The following is a 14,655-nucleotide window of genomic DNA, read 5'->3' on the forward strand; positions in this document are numbered from 1 at the left end:
GACTGTAATGTTGTGTTCTCAGGTCTGCCACATTCTAGTACTAAAAGTCTTCAGATGGTTCAGAATGCTGCTGCAGCTAGAATCCTAACTAAAACTAGGACATTTGACCATATTACACCAATTCTTGCCTCCCTTCATTGGCTTCCTGTCCATGTTAGATCAGAATACAAGGTGCTTCTGCTGACTTATAAAATCCTAAATGGGCTTGCTCCATCCTACCTGTCTGATCTCCTTAAACCTTACATGCCATCTCGAGCTCTTCATCTCTCAAAATACAGGGCTCCTGTGTGTCCCCAAAGTTAAAAAGAAGTCAGCTGGTGGCAGCAGGGCCTTTTCCTATCAGGCTCCATTGTGGTGGAATAACCTGCCTGCTGCCATCAGACAATCAGAGTCTGTTGAGTCTTTAAATCCAAATTTAAACCTCATCTTTTTGCCTTAGTTTACAACTAGTTGCCTTTAAATTGAGTGCTTCACAACCTGTACTGGATGGTGGATTGGTTTCTGTCTCAATGAATTTACCAACCACTGTTCTGCCGACGAGATTATCGAGTATAGAGTATAGATTATAGATTATAGATTATAGAGTATAGATTATAGAGTATATATTATAGAGTATGGAGTATAGATTATAGATTATAGAGTATAGAATATAGATTATAGAGTATAGAATATAGATTATAGAGTATAGATTATAGAGTATAGATTATAGAGTAGAGATTATAGAGTATAGATTATAGAGTATAGATTATAGAGTATAGATTATAGATTATAGAGTATAGAGTATAGATTATAGAGTATAGAGTATAGAGTATAGATTATTGACTATTTCAACCTGTTGTCTTCTCTTACATGTCTTTTCTCTCTCTCTGAATGATGTCTTCTCCTTTCTCTCCTTCTGTGTGTGTGAATGGTGTCATGCGAGTCTCCCTTGTGTACATGCGCAGTGTGTCCTCCTCCCAGGGCTCTTATGAATCCATATAATTTTGTTATGCTATTTCAATGTTATATCCTTCTCTCACTCATACATGTAACTAATGTGTGTGTGTGTGTTTTTTTCTTTTTGGTCTACATGGTGATGCTGGTCGCATGGCTCGGGTCCTGGGCTGTTCCGGTGGCCTCTGGACTCTGCTTGGCATCCTCCTCATCACATTCTTCATATATTTTATAAGTCCATTATAACTGTGTCATCCTCTTTCAATGTAGTATTTTGTAAACTGAACACAACATCCACTACACGTTGTGCGTCTTGGGAGAGAGATCCTCCTCCTCTGTTGCTCTCCCTGAGGTTTATTCCTATTTTTTTCTCCCGCATAAATGGTGTTTTTTTAGGAGGATGTTCTTTATCCGATTCGATGGTCTAACGACAGGATGTTGTGTTGCTCTAAAGCCCCCTTAGGCAAATTTGTAATTTGTGATAATGGGCTACACAAATAAAATTGACTTGACTTGACTTGCTGTCAAGCCTGGGACTAACTGGAGTGCCTGTCACATCCCACATAATCTAGCCAAAAGAAGCTGCTCTAACTCACGGACACTTCTGTCTAGTAAGGGACAACCTATCTGTCCCTGCACAACAGTCACCTCACACCGTCGTTTTAATGAGGCTGCTTTGACTATATATGCAGTTTAGCTAATTGCGAAGCGAGGCTAAACTCGAAGCTAGCAATCTGTCCTCTAACAAAACAGTCGTTTGAGAAAGAAAACTGGTGAATCTAGTGTTAAATGAACTGCTACTACTATTTTTGGCTGCTCCCGTAAGGGTCACCACAGCGGATCATCCGTTTCCATTTCTTCCTATCTTCTTTATCTTCCTCTGTCCTCCCTCACCACATCCATAAACCTTGTCTTTGGCCTTCCTCTTCTCCTCTTCCCTGGCAGCTCCATATTCAGCATCCTTCTCCCAATATACCCAGCATCTCTCCTCCACAGATGTCCAAACCATGACATAATCATTCATAATCCTGTCCTTCTTCATCACTCCCAATAAAAATCTTATCATCTTCATCTCTGCAACCTCCAGCTCCTCCTCCTGTCTTTTCACCAGTGCCACTGTCTCCAAACCATACAACATAGCTGGTCTCACTACCATCTTGTAAACCTTCCCTTTAACTCTTGCTGGTACCCTTCTGTCACACATAACTCCTGGCACTCTTCTCCACCCACTCCACCCTGCCTGCACTCTCTTCTTCACCTCTCTTCTGCACTCCCCATTACTTTGGACAGTTGACCCCAAGTATTTAAACTCATATGCCTTCATCACCTCCACTCCTTCCACTGTCCTCCCTCTCATTCACTCATATGTATTCCGTCTTGCTCCTACTGACTTTCATTCCTCTTCTCTCCAGTGCATACCTCCACCTCTCCAGGCTCTCCTCCACCTGCACCCTACTCTCACTACAGATCACAATGTCATCCACAAACATCATAGTCCACGGAGAATCCTGCCTGATCTTGTCCGTCAACCTGTCCATCACCATTGCAAACAAGAAAGGGCTCATAGCCGATCCTTGATGTAATCCCACCTCCACCCTGAACCCATCTGTCATTCCAACCGCACACCTCACCACTGTCACACTTTACATATCCTGCACCACTCCTACATACTTCTCTGCAACTCCCGACTTCCTCATACAACACCACACCTCCTCTCTCGGCACTCTGTCGTATGCTTTCTCTAAACCCACAAAGACACAATACAACTCCTTCTGTCCTTCTCTATACTTCTCCATCAACATTCTCAAAGCAAACATCACATCTGTGGTGCTCTTTCCTGGCATGAAACCATACTGCTGCTCACTGCTGCTCACTGATCATCACCTCTCCTCCTCTTAACCTAGCTTCTATTACTCTTTCCCGTATCTTCATGCTGTGGCTGATCAACTTTATACCTCTGTAGTTGTTACAGTTCTGCACATCACCCTTGTTCTTGAAAATCGGTACCAGTATGCTTCTTCTCCACTCCTCAGGCATCCTCTCACTTTCCCGCCATCTGTCCTTCCACATTTCTCTCCTTGACACCATACCTACCATCATCTCCTCATCATCTCGTCATCACCTCTGTTCCCTTCACCAACATGTCCATTGAAGTCCACTCCAATCACCACTGTCCCTCTCCACCACGTCGTCCAACTCACTCCAGAATTCTTCTTTCTCTTCCATATCACACCCAACTTGCGGGGCATATGTGCTGATTACATTCCTCAATACACCTTCGATTTCCGGCTTCATACCCATCACTCTGTTTGACACTCTCTTCACCACCTACACACTCTTGACATACTCTTCCTTTAGAATTACCCTACCCCATTTCTCCTCCCATCTGCACCATGGTAGAAGAGTTTGAACCCACCTATGATACTCCTGGCCTTACTCCCCTTCCACCTGGTCTCTTGCACACACAGTATGCCTACCTTTCTTCTCTTCATCATATCAGCCAGCTCTCTCCCTTTACCAGTCATAGTACCAACATTCAAAGTTCTGACTCTCACCTCCACACTCCTACCCTTCCTCCTCTCTCGCTGCCTCTGGACATGCCTTCCCCCTCTCCTTCTCCTTCACCCAACAGTAGCATAGTTTCCACCTGCACCCTGCTGGCCAACAGTGCCAGTGGCGGTCATTTTTAACCTGGGCCACGACCGAACCGGCATGGAAATCTGATTTATGATCCATATATTTAATTTGGCAAAGATTTTTCACCGGATGCCCTTCCTGACGCAACCTTCCCCATTTATCCGGGCTTGGGACCGGCACTAAGAATGCACTGGCTTGTGCATCCTCAGTGGCTGGGTTCTGGTGATAAGTGAACTAAACAGAGAAAATAGTGAAATCAGTAGGAGAAATGAAGAGGTTAGATCAGAATATAGAGAAGCGAGAGTAAGAGAAAGTAAGAGAATAAATAGCAGCTATTGATCTCACAAGGCTGAAGCTCACAAAGCCGGAAGCCAGAAGCCTAGTCAGCCCCGTCAGTCTGTCTGTCTGTCTGTCTGTTTGTCTGTCACTCTATTACTCTTTCTGTCTGTCTGTCAATCAATTACTCTGTCAGTCTGTCTGTTTGTCTTTCCATCCATTAGTCTTTCTGTCTGTCTCATGCTCGGATCAGACTACATGATATTTTTTGTCTTCCACGATTGTCACCATGTCAGATTAAGCAATCATAGTGCCATAAATTTTTGCCATATCTTGGCCAGGAAACTGGCAACACTACAAGTATAACCCCGACCAATCATCTTATGCTACCTTTCACGATCTTGCGTGAGTTCATAGGTCATCAGGGAAGAGGGTCAAGAAATTGTCAATCATGGTGGACCGATTCTTTTCACATACTCGGTTCCCTCGGGAAGATACATGTAAATGTATCGAACCTTTCAGACCTTTATAATTTTGATATATTGCAAAATATGGCGTAAGTTTCTCTGTCGAGCATGTCACATATCCAAAAAAACATTTGTCTTTGGATATGTGTTTTTGTATTTGTGTTGCACTGCTGTGGGCTGGGGAAAACAATATTCCATTTCATTTCATGCACTTTCGTACATGAAATGAAATGACAACGTGTTCCTACCTGATTCTTGGTTCCAACATGCCTGTGGAGACATATGACATGTGATGTCATACCTGTGGAGGCATGGAGGTGTTTAGGAGAGATGGCAGGTATGGCATGTGACGTCATAACTGTGGAGGCATGGAGGTGTTTAGGAGAGATGACAGGTATGGCATGTGACGTGATACCTGTGGAGGCATGGAGGTGTTTAGGAGACATGGCAGGTATGACATGTGACGTCATAACTGTGGAGGCATGGAGGTGTTTAGGAGAGATGGCAGGTATGACATGTGACGTGATACCTGTGGAGGCATGGAGGTGTTTAGGAGAGATGGCAGGTATGACATGTGACGTGATACCTGTGGAGGCATGGAGGTGTTTAGGAGAGATGGCAGGTATGACATGTGACGTCATAACTGTGGAGGCATGGAGGTGTTTAGGAGAGATGACAGGTATGACATGTGACGTCATACCTGTGGAGGCATGGAGGTGTTTAGGAGAGATGGCAGGTATGACATGTGACGTCATAACTTTGCAGGCATGGAGGTGTTTAGGAGACATGACAGGTATGACATGTGACGTCATACCTGTGGAGGCATGGAGGTGTTTAGGAGAGATGGCAGGTATGACATGTGACGTCATAACTGTGCAGGCATGGAGGTGTTTAGGAGACATGACAGGTATGACATGTGACGTCATACCTGTGGAGGCATGGAGGTGTTTAGGAGAGATGGCAGGTATGACATGTGACGTCATAACTGTGGAGGCATGGAGGTGTTTAGGAGAGATGACAGGTATGACATGTGACGTGATACCTGTGGAGGCATGGAGGTGTTTAGGAGAGATGACAGGTATGACATGTGACGTCATACCTGTGGAGGCATGGAGGTGTTTAGGAGAGATGACAGGTATGACATGTGACGTGATACCTGTGGAGGCATGGAGGTGTTTAGGAGAGATGACAGGTATGACATGTGACGTCATAACTGTGGAGGCATGGAGGTGTTTAGGAGAGATGGCAGGTATGACATGTGACGTCATACCTGTGGAGGCATGGAGGTGTTTAGGAGAGATGACAGGTATGACATGTGACGTGATACCTGTGGAGGCATGGAGGTGTTTAGGAGAGATGACAGGTATGACATGTGACGTCATAACTGTGGAGGCATGGAGGTGTTTAGGAGAGATGACAGGTATGACATGTGACGTCATACCTGTGGAGGCATGGAGGTGTTTAGGAGAGATGACAGGTATGACATGTGACGTGATACCTGTGGAGGCATGGAGGTGTTTAGGAGAGATGACAGGTATGACATGTGACGTCATAACTGTGGAGGCATGGAGGTGTTTAGGAGAGGTGACACGTATGACATATGACGTCATAACTGTGCAGGCATGGAGGTGTTTAGGAGAGATGGCAGGTATGACATGTGACGTCATACCTGTGGAGGCATGGAGGTGTTTAGGAGAGATGACAGGTATGACATGTGACGTCATACCTGTGGAGGCATGGAGGTGTTTAGGAGAGATGACAGGTATGACATGTGACGTCATACCTGTGGAGGCATGGAGGTGTTTAGGAGAGATGGCAGGTATGACATGTGACGTCATACCTGTGGAGGCATGGAGGTGTTTAGGAGAGGTGACAGGTATGACATATGACGTCATAACTGTGGAGGCATGGAGGTGTTTAGGAGAGGTGACACGTATGACATGTGACGTCATAACTGTGGAGGCATGGAGGTGTTTAGGAGAGATGGCAGGTATGACATGTGACGTCATACCTGTGGAGGCATGGAGGTGTTTAGGAGAGATGACAGGTATGACATGTGACGTCATACCTGTGGAGGCATGGAGGTGTTTAGGAGAGATGACAGGTATGACATGTGACGTCATACCTGTGGAGGCATGGAGGTGTTTAGGAGAGATGGCAGGTATGACATGTGACGTCATACCTGTGGAGGCATGGAGGTGTTTAGGAGAGGTGACACGTATGACATATGACGTCATAACTGTGGAGGCATGGAGGTGTTTAGGAGAGGTGACACGTATGACATGTGACGTCATAACTGTGGAGGCATGGATGTGTTTAGGAGAGATGGCAGGTATGACATGTGACGTCATACCTGTGGAGGCATGGAGGTGTTTAGGAGAGATGGCAGGTATGACATGTGACGTCATACCTGTGGAGGCATGGAGGTGTTTAGGAGAGATGGCAGGTATGACATGTGACGTCATACCTGTGGAGGCATGGAGGTGTTTAGGAGAGATGGCAGGTATGACATGTGACGTCATACCTGTGGAGGCATGGAGGTGTTTAGGAGAGATGGCAGGTATGACATATGACGTCATACCTGTGGAGGCATGGAGGTGTTTAGAAGAGGTGACACGTATGACATGTGACGTCATAACTGTGGAGGCATGGAGGTGTTTAGGAGAGATGGCAGGTATGACATATGACGTCATAACTGTGGAGGCATGGAGGTGTTTAGGAGAGATGGCAGGTATGACATGTGACGTCATACTTGTGGAGGCATGGAGGTGTTTAGGAGAGGTGGCAGGTATGACATGTGACGTCATACCTGTGGAGGCATGGAGGTGTTTAGGAGAGGTGGCAGGTATGACATGTGACGTCATAACTGTGGAGGCATGGAGGTGTTTAGGAGAGATGGCAGGTATGACATGTGACGTCATAACTGTGGAGGCATGGAGGTGTTTAGGAGAGATGGCAGGTATGACATGTGACGTCATACCTGTGGAGGCATGGGGGTGTTTAGGAGAGATGGCAGGTATGACATGTGACGTCATACCTGTGGAGGCATGGAGGTGTTTAGGAGAGGTGGCAGGTATGACATGTGACGTCATAACTGTGGAGGCGTGGAGGTGTTTAGGAGAGGTGGCAGGTATGACATGTGACGTCATAACTGTGGAGGCATGGAGGTGTTTAGGAGAGGTGACACGTATGACATGTGACGTCATAACTGTGGAGGCATGGAGGTGTTTAGGAGAGATGGCAGGTATGACATGTGACGTCATAACTGTGGAGGCATGGAGGTGTTTAGGAGAGGTGACACGTATGACATATGACGTCATAACTGTGCAGGCATGGAGGTGTTTAGGAGAGATGGCAGGTATGACATGTGACGTCATACCTGTGGAGGCATGGAGGTGTTTAGGAGAGATGACAGGTATGACATGTGACGTCATACCTGTGGAGGCATGGAGGTGTTTAGGAGAGATGACAGGTATGACATGTGACGTCATACCTGTGGAGGCATGGAGGTGTTTAGGAGAGATGGCAGGTATGACATGTGACGTCATACCTGTGGAGGCATGGAGGTGTTTAGGAGAGGTGACACGTATGACATATGACGTCATAACTGTGGAGGCATGGAGGTGTTTAGGAGAGGTGGCAGGTATGACATGTGACGTCATAACTGTGGAGGCATGGAGGTGTTTAGGAGAGGTGACACGTATGACATATGACGTCATAACTGTGCAGGCAGTGGAGTTTTTAACTAGTGTTTAACACCATCTTGGATACATGTTGGTGTGATCTTGAGAAGTGGGTGCTTGTGATGTCTATGTGAATATTGGCCGTGATGTTTGCTCTCTTGCAGTGTACCAGTGTAGCGCCCATCAGTGGAAATAGTGCAGGGTGATGAGTTAGCTTTTCAGTTCTCCAAAGGAGGTGAATCAAGTGCAACTGGACTTGGTATATATCCATGAAGACGTTTCACCTCTCATCCAAGAGGCTTCCTCAGTTCGTGCCTTTCTGACTAGACCAAGCTAGTCTGACTAGACCAAGCTAGTCTGACTGGCTGCTGATGAGACTCAGAATTTATCCTCTAGGAGTCGTTGTCAGAGCTATTGATGTCCATGGCTCTTTGTGTCCCGATGTTTAGCCACGCCCGTCGTTATCAGAGGTATGGATGTGCATGGCTCTTTGTGTTCCGATGTTAAGCAGCGACGGTCATTGGGGGTGTTAGTTTCGACTTCGTTAGTGCTCCATTCAGTGGTCATGAGTCATTGGAGCCGTTAGCGACCGACTGTTGAAAAAAAAACCCCATCCCTCAACAGAGGAGGAGGTCTGCGACACCACCTATCTCCCACTTACAATGCCGTCCTTTCATCTCTACCCAGGAGACTCAAGAAGCCTAGCCTCCAAGAACAACAGTCGCTCACGAACGGCTCCAACGGCTGTCGCTGCTTAACATCGGGACACAAAGAACCATGCACATCCATAGATCTGACAACGACTCCTAGAGGATAAATTCTGAGTCTCATCAGCAGCCAGTCAGACTAGCTTGGTCTAGTCAGACTAGCTTGGTCTAGCCAGACTAGCTTGGTCTAGCCAGACTAGCTTGGTCTGGTCAGGAAGGCACGAACTGAGGAAGCCTCTTGGATGAGAGGCGAAACGTCTTCACGGATAAATACCAAGTCCAGTTGCACTTGATTCACCTCCTTTGGATAACCATGACGAGCTGGATGAAGGAGAACATTCACAGACAGCTTTTCAGTTCTGTTATCTGTCTTACATCATAAAATGTATTTTTACACTGGCTCATATGTAACACAGTCTTGTCTTGTGATTTGTTGTGTTCATTGTTAGATTAGTATTTTGCACCATGTACTTTTGCATGGAACATGTTTTCTAAACCTGGAGTTTGTTTGACTGCCTCATAAGGTTATGGACCAGCAGCTGTCGTGAGCCAATAAAGTGCCACCAGGTCTCAACCACAATTCAGAACCCCCGTGTCCGGTGCTTTCTTCTCTCTGCAAGATACCCCATTACACACAAAGAAACAGAACATAGAGTCCCAGGGTGTGCAGAGAGGCTCCAGCACCAGTGGGTTACATCTTTGGTGCTGTGACCCGGATAGCCCGGACCACAGGCCACTGCGCTAGCTAGTCAAGTCAAGTCAATTTTATTTGTGTAGCCCAATATCACAAATTACAAATGTGCCTCAGGGGCTTTACAGCAACACAACATCTTGTCCGTACGCCCTCTCATCAGACAGGAACAACTCCCTAAAACCTTTGACAGGGAGAAACAACAGGAAGAAGGCTCCAGGAGAGCAACAGAGGAGGAGCATCTCTCTCCCAAGACGCACAACGTGACATGCTGTTGTGTGTCGTCAACTAAAGGGTCTGACCCGTTAGCCAAGGGCTCGTGAGTCTAGTGGTCCGTGGTCGTTACATTTACATATGTGGACCAGAGGGCATTCTGTCATCCTATTGGTCAACATCAAGTAACAGTGCATGGGGTGAAGATGCCCGTGCGTTCTTCCTTCCCAACGTCCGGAATCGGCCCGGCGCTGGCCACGACCCACTGGGGTTGACACGGGCTGAATTCATGTAGTCTCATCCCGGCATTACTGTCTGTCTGTCTGTCTGTCTGTCTGTCTGTCTGTCTGTCTGTCTGTCTGTCTGTCTGTCTGTCTGTCTGTCTGTCTGTCTGTCTGTCTGTCTGTCTGTCTGTCCGTCCGTCCGTCCGTCCGTCCGTCCGTCTGTCTGTGATTTCATCAGTAAGTTTGGTATGCCTTTGAATTGTCGGTGAATCATTCCCGTCATCAGAATGGACAGAAAGACATGTTTATTCAAAGAGAAATGTCAAATGAACACCAGAGGGACTTTCCTAAACCGTTGTCAGACGAGCCTTGACACTAATGAGCATTACAAGTAAATGATATAACTTCTTTTTATGATCTGTTAAGTGAATGAACATGATCAATCAAGTAATTTTAAGTTTGGTATAAACGCTTTCATAAGTAGTACTTTTTATTATAAATTTGTTATATTTCAGTGAGTACCTGCACTTATTTTCTGAACGAGTATTTCAACGGATTAATATATGTTTGTGTTGCTGGGCAGCTGATTCCATTACAGGGCCCCCTGAAAACCATGCTGCAGATCTCTGTAGTTCCTCTCATCAACAGTAGGTGGAGCTACTCTTGTTCACTTATTACATCATCATTTAAACTCCGATACAGCACGAAACATCTGGTACAATGTAGCTATCACTCACTTCATGCTGTGTGTGTGTGTGTGTGTGTGTGTGTAGACTGGACTAAGAGAGGGGTTCAGATTCCTCTGGCTGATGGGATGGATTTCATAGAGGAGGTTGTTGAATATCACAACGTAAGTCTGACACCCTTACCTACTCCCCTACTGCACTATACAACACCACACTGCTCTAGATTACACTATACTATACTACACTACACTACACAATATTAAACTTCACCACATTATACTACATTATACTGCTATATTACACAACAGTATTCTTCATTTTACTATTCTATACTACACTACACAATATTAAACTTCACCACATTATACTACATTATACTGCTATATTACACTACAGTATTCTTCATTTTACTTCACTTTCACAACCTTTATTGACAGACACGTTTCATCATCATCTAAGTGACCTCTTCAGTTTCACCTGACTGCAGGTGTCCCCACCCTTATAAACAATACAGTGACTGCAGGTTTCCCCACCCTTATAAACAATACAGTGACTGCAGGTGTCCCCACCCTTATAAACAATACAGTGACTGCAGGTTTCCCCACCCTTATAAACAATACAGTGACTGCAGGTGTCCCCACCCTTATAAACAATACAGTGACTGCAGGTGTCCCCACCCTTATAAACAATACAGTGACTGCAGGTGTCCCCACCCATATAAACAATACAGTGACTGCAGGTTTCCCCACCCTTATAAACAATACAGTGACTGCAGGTGTCCCCACCCTTATAAACAATACAGTGACTGCAGGTGTCCCCACCCTTATAAAAAATACAGTGACTGCAGGTTTCCCCACCCTTATAAACAATAAGGTGACTGCAGGTGTCCCCACCCTTATAAGAAATATGGTGTGCCCATGGTAACTAGAGTTACCATGGCCATGTGTACTGTTCACAGAGGATTGGGGAATGTTGACATCACAGCGTTGCAAACTGTGATTTGCTGACATGGACCACTGAGCATGCATCAAGACTCTCGTTCATAGGTGGTTTAAATTATTATTCTAATCAAATTCATAGATATGTCTGTCTGGCCTCTGAAATCAGGTTTCAAACTGTCGTTTATGGCACCACACCTGTCTTGGTATCGTGCTGGCTGTGACTGCAGCATACTTGTGCTGTCTGGTAGGACAACTAGACATTTCTATAGCATGAAGAGTGGGAGGATACGTCCCCAGTCTTCATGGGCTGTAGCTTAGTGTTTTGGTTTCCTTTTAGTGTGCACATTGACGACTACATCTTTTATGTAGCAACCAATGCAGATTGTCTGACAGAAATCTCACCCTAATCACTTGCACACAACAACGACGTGGACAGTTGGATTTGGAGAAACAAATCCGTTTTGCCTGAGACCCTAAAAGCCTCTGAAGCTGCTGGAGGGATGAGGATGAAACTCTACCAGGAGAAAGATAGGAAGGAGTTCAACAGTTTAACATATCAGACAATTGAGTAGTCATATGCTGATCTCCGTTCTGAGTTGTCTAATTTTACTATCCTGTTTGTGACTAAAATGAAGTTTGTGAGCTACCTAACAGGCTGTTGAAATCCACCAGCGCTGCTCTGCTAACAGCTGGTCTTGGTTTTAGTGCTCATGTCTCGTCCCTCACAGGGCTACATCGTGATTGGCGCCAATCTTCACTTCAGCAGTGGTCTGAGGGACATCATAGAAAGGAAGCTCCATGGAGAGACTGGCAGGAACCAGAGTGCTGTTGCCCATGTCTGAAGAGGACTCGAGTGCTTCGGGCAGCAGAAGTACCTCTGCAGACAACAGCCTACATATTAGACTGTAGAGCAAGTGGGGACTGGAAATGTTGATTCCAAGCTTGTCATTTTGACCCCACGTGTTTTAGGCAAATATTGACTCACTTTCTAAACTATGACTTATCCGTGCTATAGCCCCAGTAAACATGGAGACTGATGTAAACCCAATAATCCTGTCGGCACATCTTCCTTGGTATCCTCGTGTATTGTAAAGATAATGTAGTGGGGCAAGTTTAGGCCCACTACTGGCATCAGCCTTGGTATGTGGAGCCGGACCATATAAACTACTGCTTTAATGAACATAATAAATCACTGACTCCTGAGATAAGGGACAAAACATGTTTTAGGTCTTCTGTTTTTTTTTAAAATACATTAATTTGAAATGGATATATTCCTAGACAAAGGTCTAAGCTAACAAACAATGTAAGGGAACAGGTTTTTGTATTAAAGTACTTTTTAGGAAAATTGACATTTATTCACTTCATAACTTGGTCTGAGTCAGCTCCATCAGACACACCAGAAAGCATTAACTTGGTCAGTTCAACAAGTCCTCAAGTTTATGGTGTAATAATGGTGTTCTGTAACAGAGTCCAGTCATGAAATGCATTACATACAGTTTTGTTCTGATTTCACACTATTTTGAAAAATCCGATTTCAAAATTTCTCAACTTCGTAGTATATTCATTTTTAATATGAAGCATATATAATCAATGTTATTAGGCAAAGATGACACCACTGCATGTAGCTCAGCTGGTGTTTTAATATAGAAATACAATACATTGAACAAAGAGTAACACATTTCTTTGAAAAAGGACAAAAACCTTCATCTGATGGTGTTGACAAACAACTGATGGTGTTGACAAACAACTGACAGCGATGAAACCTGATGAAGTATTTACAGATATTTTACTGACAACTGACTGAGACCAGACAAGCTTTGACATGGAACCCTCGAGGGAAGAGGAAGAGAGGCTGGCCAAACAACAACTGGCAATGGGATCTCCAGGCAGACATCAAGAGACTAGCATGTAGGACCTGGCATCAAAATAAAAGTCATGACCGAGAACTCTGGAGGTCCCTTGTGGACGGCCTACACCCCAGTTGGGGTGTCAGGCATAACTGAACTGAACTGATTGAGATGACAACAGACTAAGAAAACTAACTAATAAGGTTTTTAAAGATACTCAGTTGTAATTGTATTATACGTAGGCTCCAGAATCCTTCCAGTGGTTGTCCTTCCTCTTTCCCATGGCTCACTGGAACATCAAAGAAAACTGTCAGACTCGTAATATGTCAGTATGTCTCAGTAAAGTTTCTGGTTCAAAATATTGTTTTTTGTTGTTGTGATTCTCTACAAAAACTTGGAAAGTCATTTTTTTTCTAAGATACAACTTTCTCTCTTATTCACATGATAAGGGGTAGGGGTGGCATAGTGGACAGTGAGTAGGACTACTGTCTGGTGACCAAAAGGTCATGAGTTCAAATCCCACCTGGGAACCCCACCACTAGTGTGCCCTTTAGCAAAGAACTTAACCCTAAATTACTCCAGGGGGCTGTCCTTGTAATCTTGCTGAAAGTTGCTTTGGATAAAAGCATCTGCTGAATGAATAAATGTAAATGTAATGACTGCAGGCAAAGGTAAACACTGCATATTTGACTCAGACTCCAGCATAAGTATTACATAGGAATAGGACAGGTTTAGAACTAGAACTACTCTGCTCATACTTGGCTCTTCGGTACTCTGGTCTAGCGCAGTGGTTCCCAACCTGGGGTCCGGGCGCCAACAGCGTCAGCTCTCTGCCATCTCAGAGTTTACCACGGACATCCGGCACATGGCTGGCAAGGACAACTTGGTCGCTGACTGCCTCTCCTGGGGCAGTGGCTGGGTCCGTTCACTTGGGACTCGATTACGCTGCCATGGCTGCAGACCAAGCTACTGACGCGGACATCCAGGCCTATCGGATGGCTGCTACGGGGCTGCGGTTGGAGGATGTGGTGTTTGACAGCTCCAACGCCACGCTCCTCTGTGACGTTTCCACGGTCCAGTCCCGCCCCATGGTGCCCACCGGCTGGTGGCGGCATGTTTTTGACGTTATCCATGGCCTTTCCCACCCAGGTGTCAAGGCGTCCACTAAGCTGGTGGGGGCCAAGTTCATCTGGCCCGGCCTCAGGAAGGACGTCAAGGTCTGGGCTGACTCCTGCGTGGCGTGCCAGCGTTCCAAAATACACCGTCATACCAAAGCCCCCTTGGTGCCATTCCTGGTACCCGAGAGGCGTTTTGACCATGTGAATGTGGACCTGGTGGGCCCCCTGCCCT

The 14,655-nt window shown here is 45.5% G+C and overlaps 1 protein-coding gene across 1 annotated transcript in view; it reads left to right on the top strand.

Moving 5' to 3' along the window:
• The window catches only part of pltp (phospholipid transfer protein), a 188,980-nt gene extending 175,328 nt beyond the window's left edge, over window positions 1-13,652 (top strand). Inside the window, exons 14-16 of the mRNA XM_056274220.1 lie at window positions 10,415-10,478; window positions 10,605-10,681; window positions 12,187-13,652. Coding sequence (XP_056130195.1) covers window positions 10,415-10,478; window positions 10,605-10,681; window positions 12,187-12,300 — 255 coding nt within the window. The 3' untranslated portion in view covers window positions 12,301-13,652. The remainder of the gene's footprint in view (window positions 1-10,414; window positions 10,479-10,604; window positions 10,682-12,186) is intronic.
• Window positions 13,653-14,655: the final 1,003 nt, after the last annotated feature.

Source organism: Lampris incognitus, chromosome 2 (genome assembly GCF_029633865.1).
Source record: "Lampris incognitus isolate fLamInc1 chromosome 2, fLamInc1.hap2, whole genome shotgun sequence".
NCBI classification, from domain to species: Eukaryota; Metazoa; Chordata; class Actinopteri; order Lampriformes; family Lampridae; genus Lampris; species Lampris incognitus.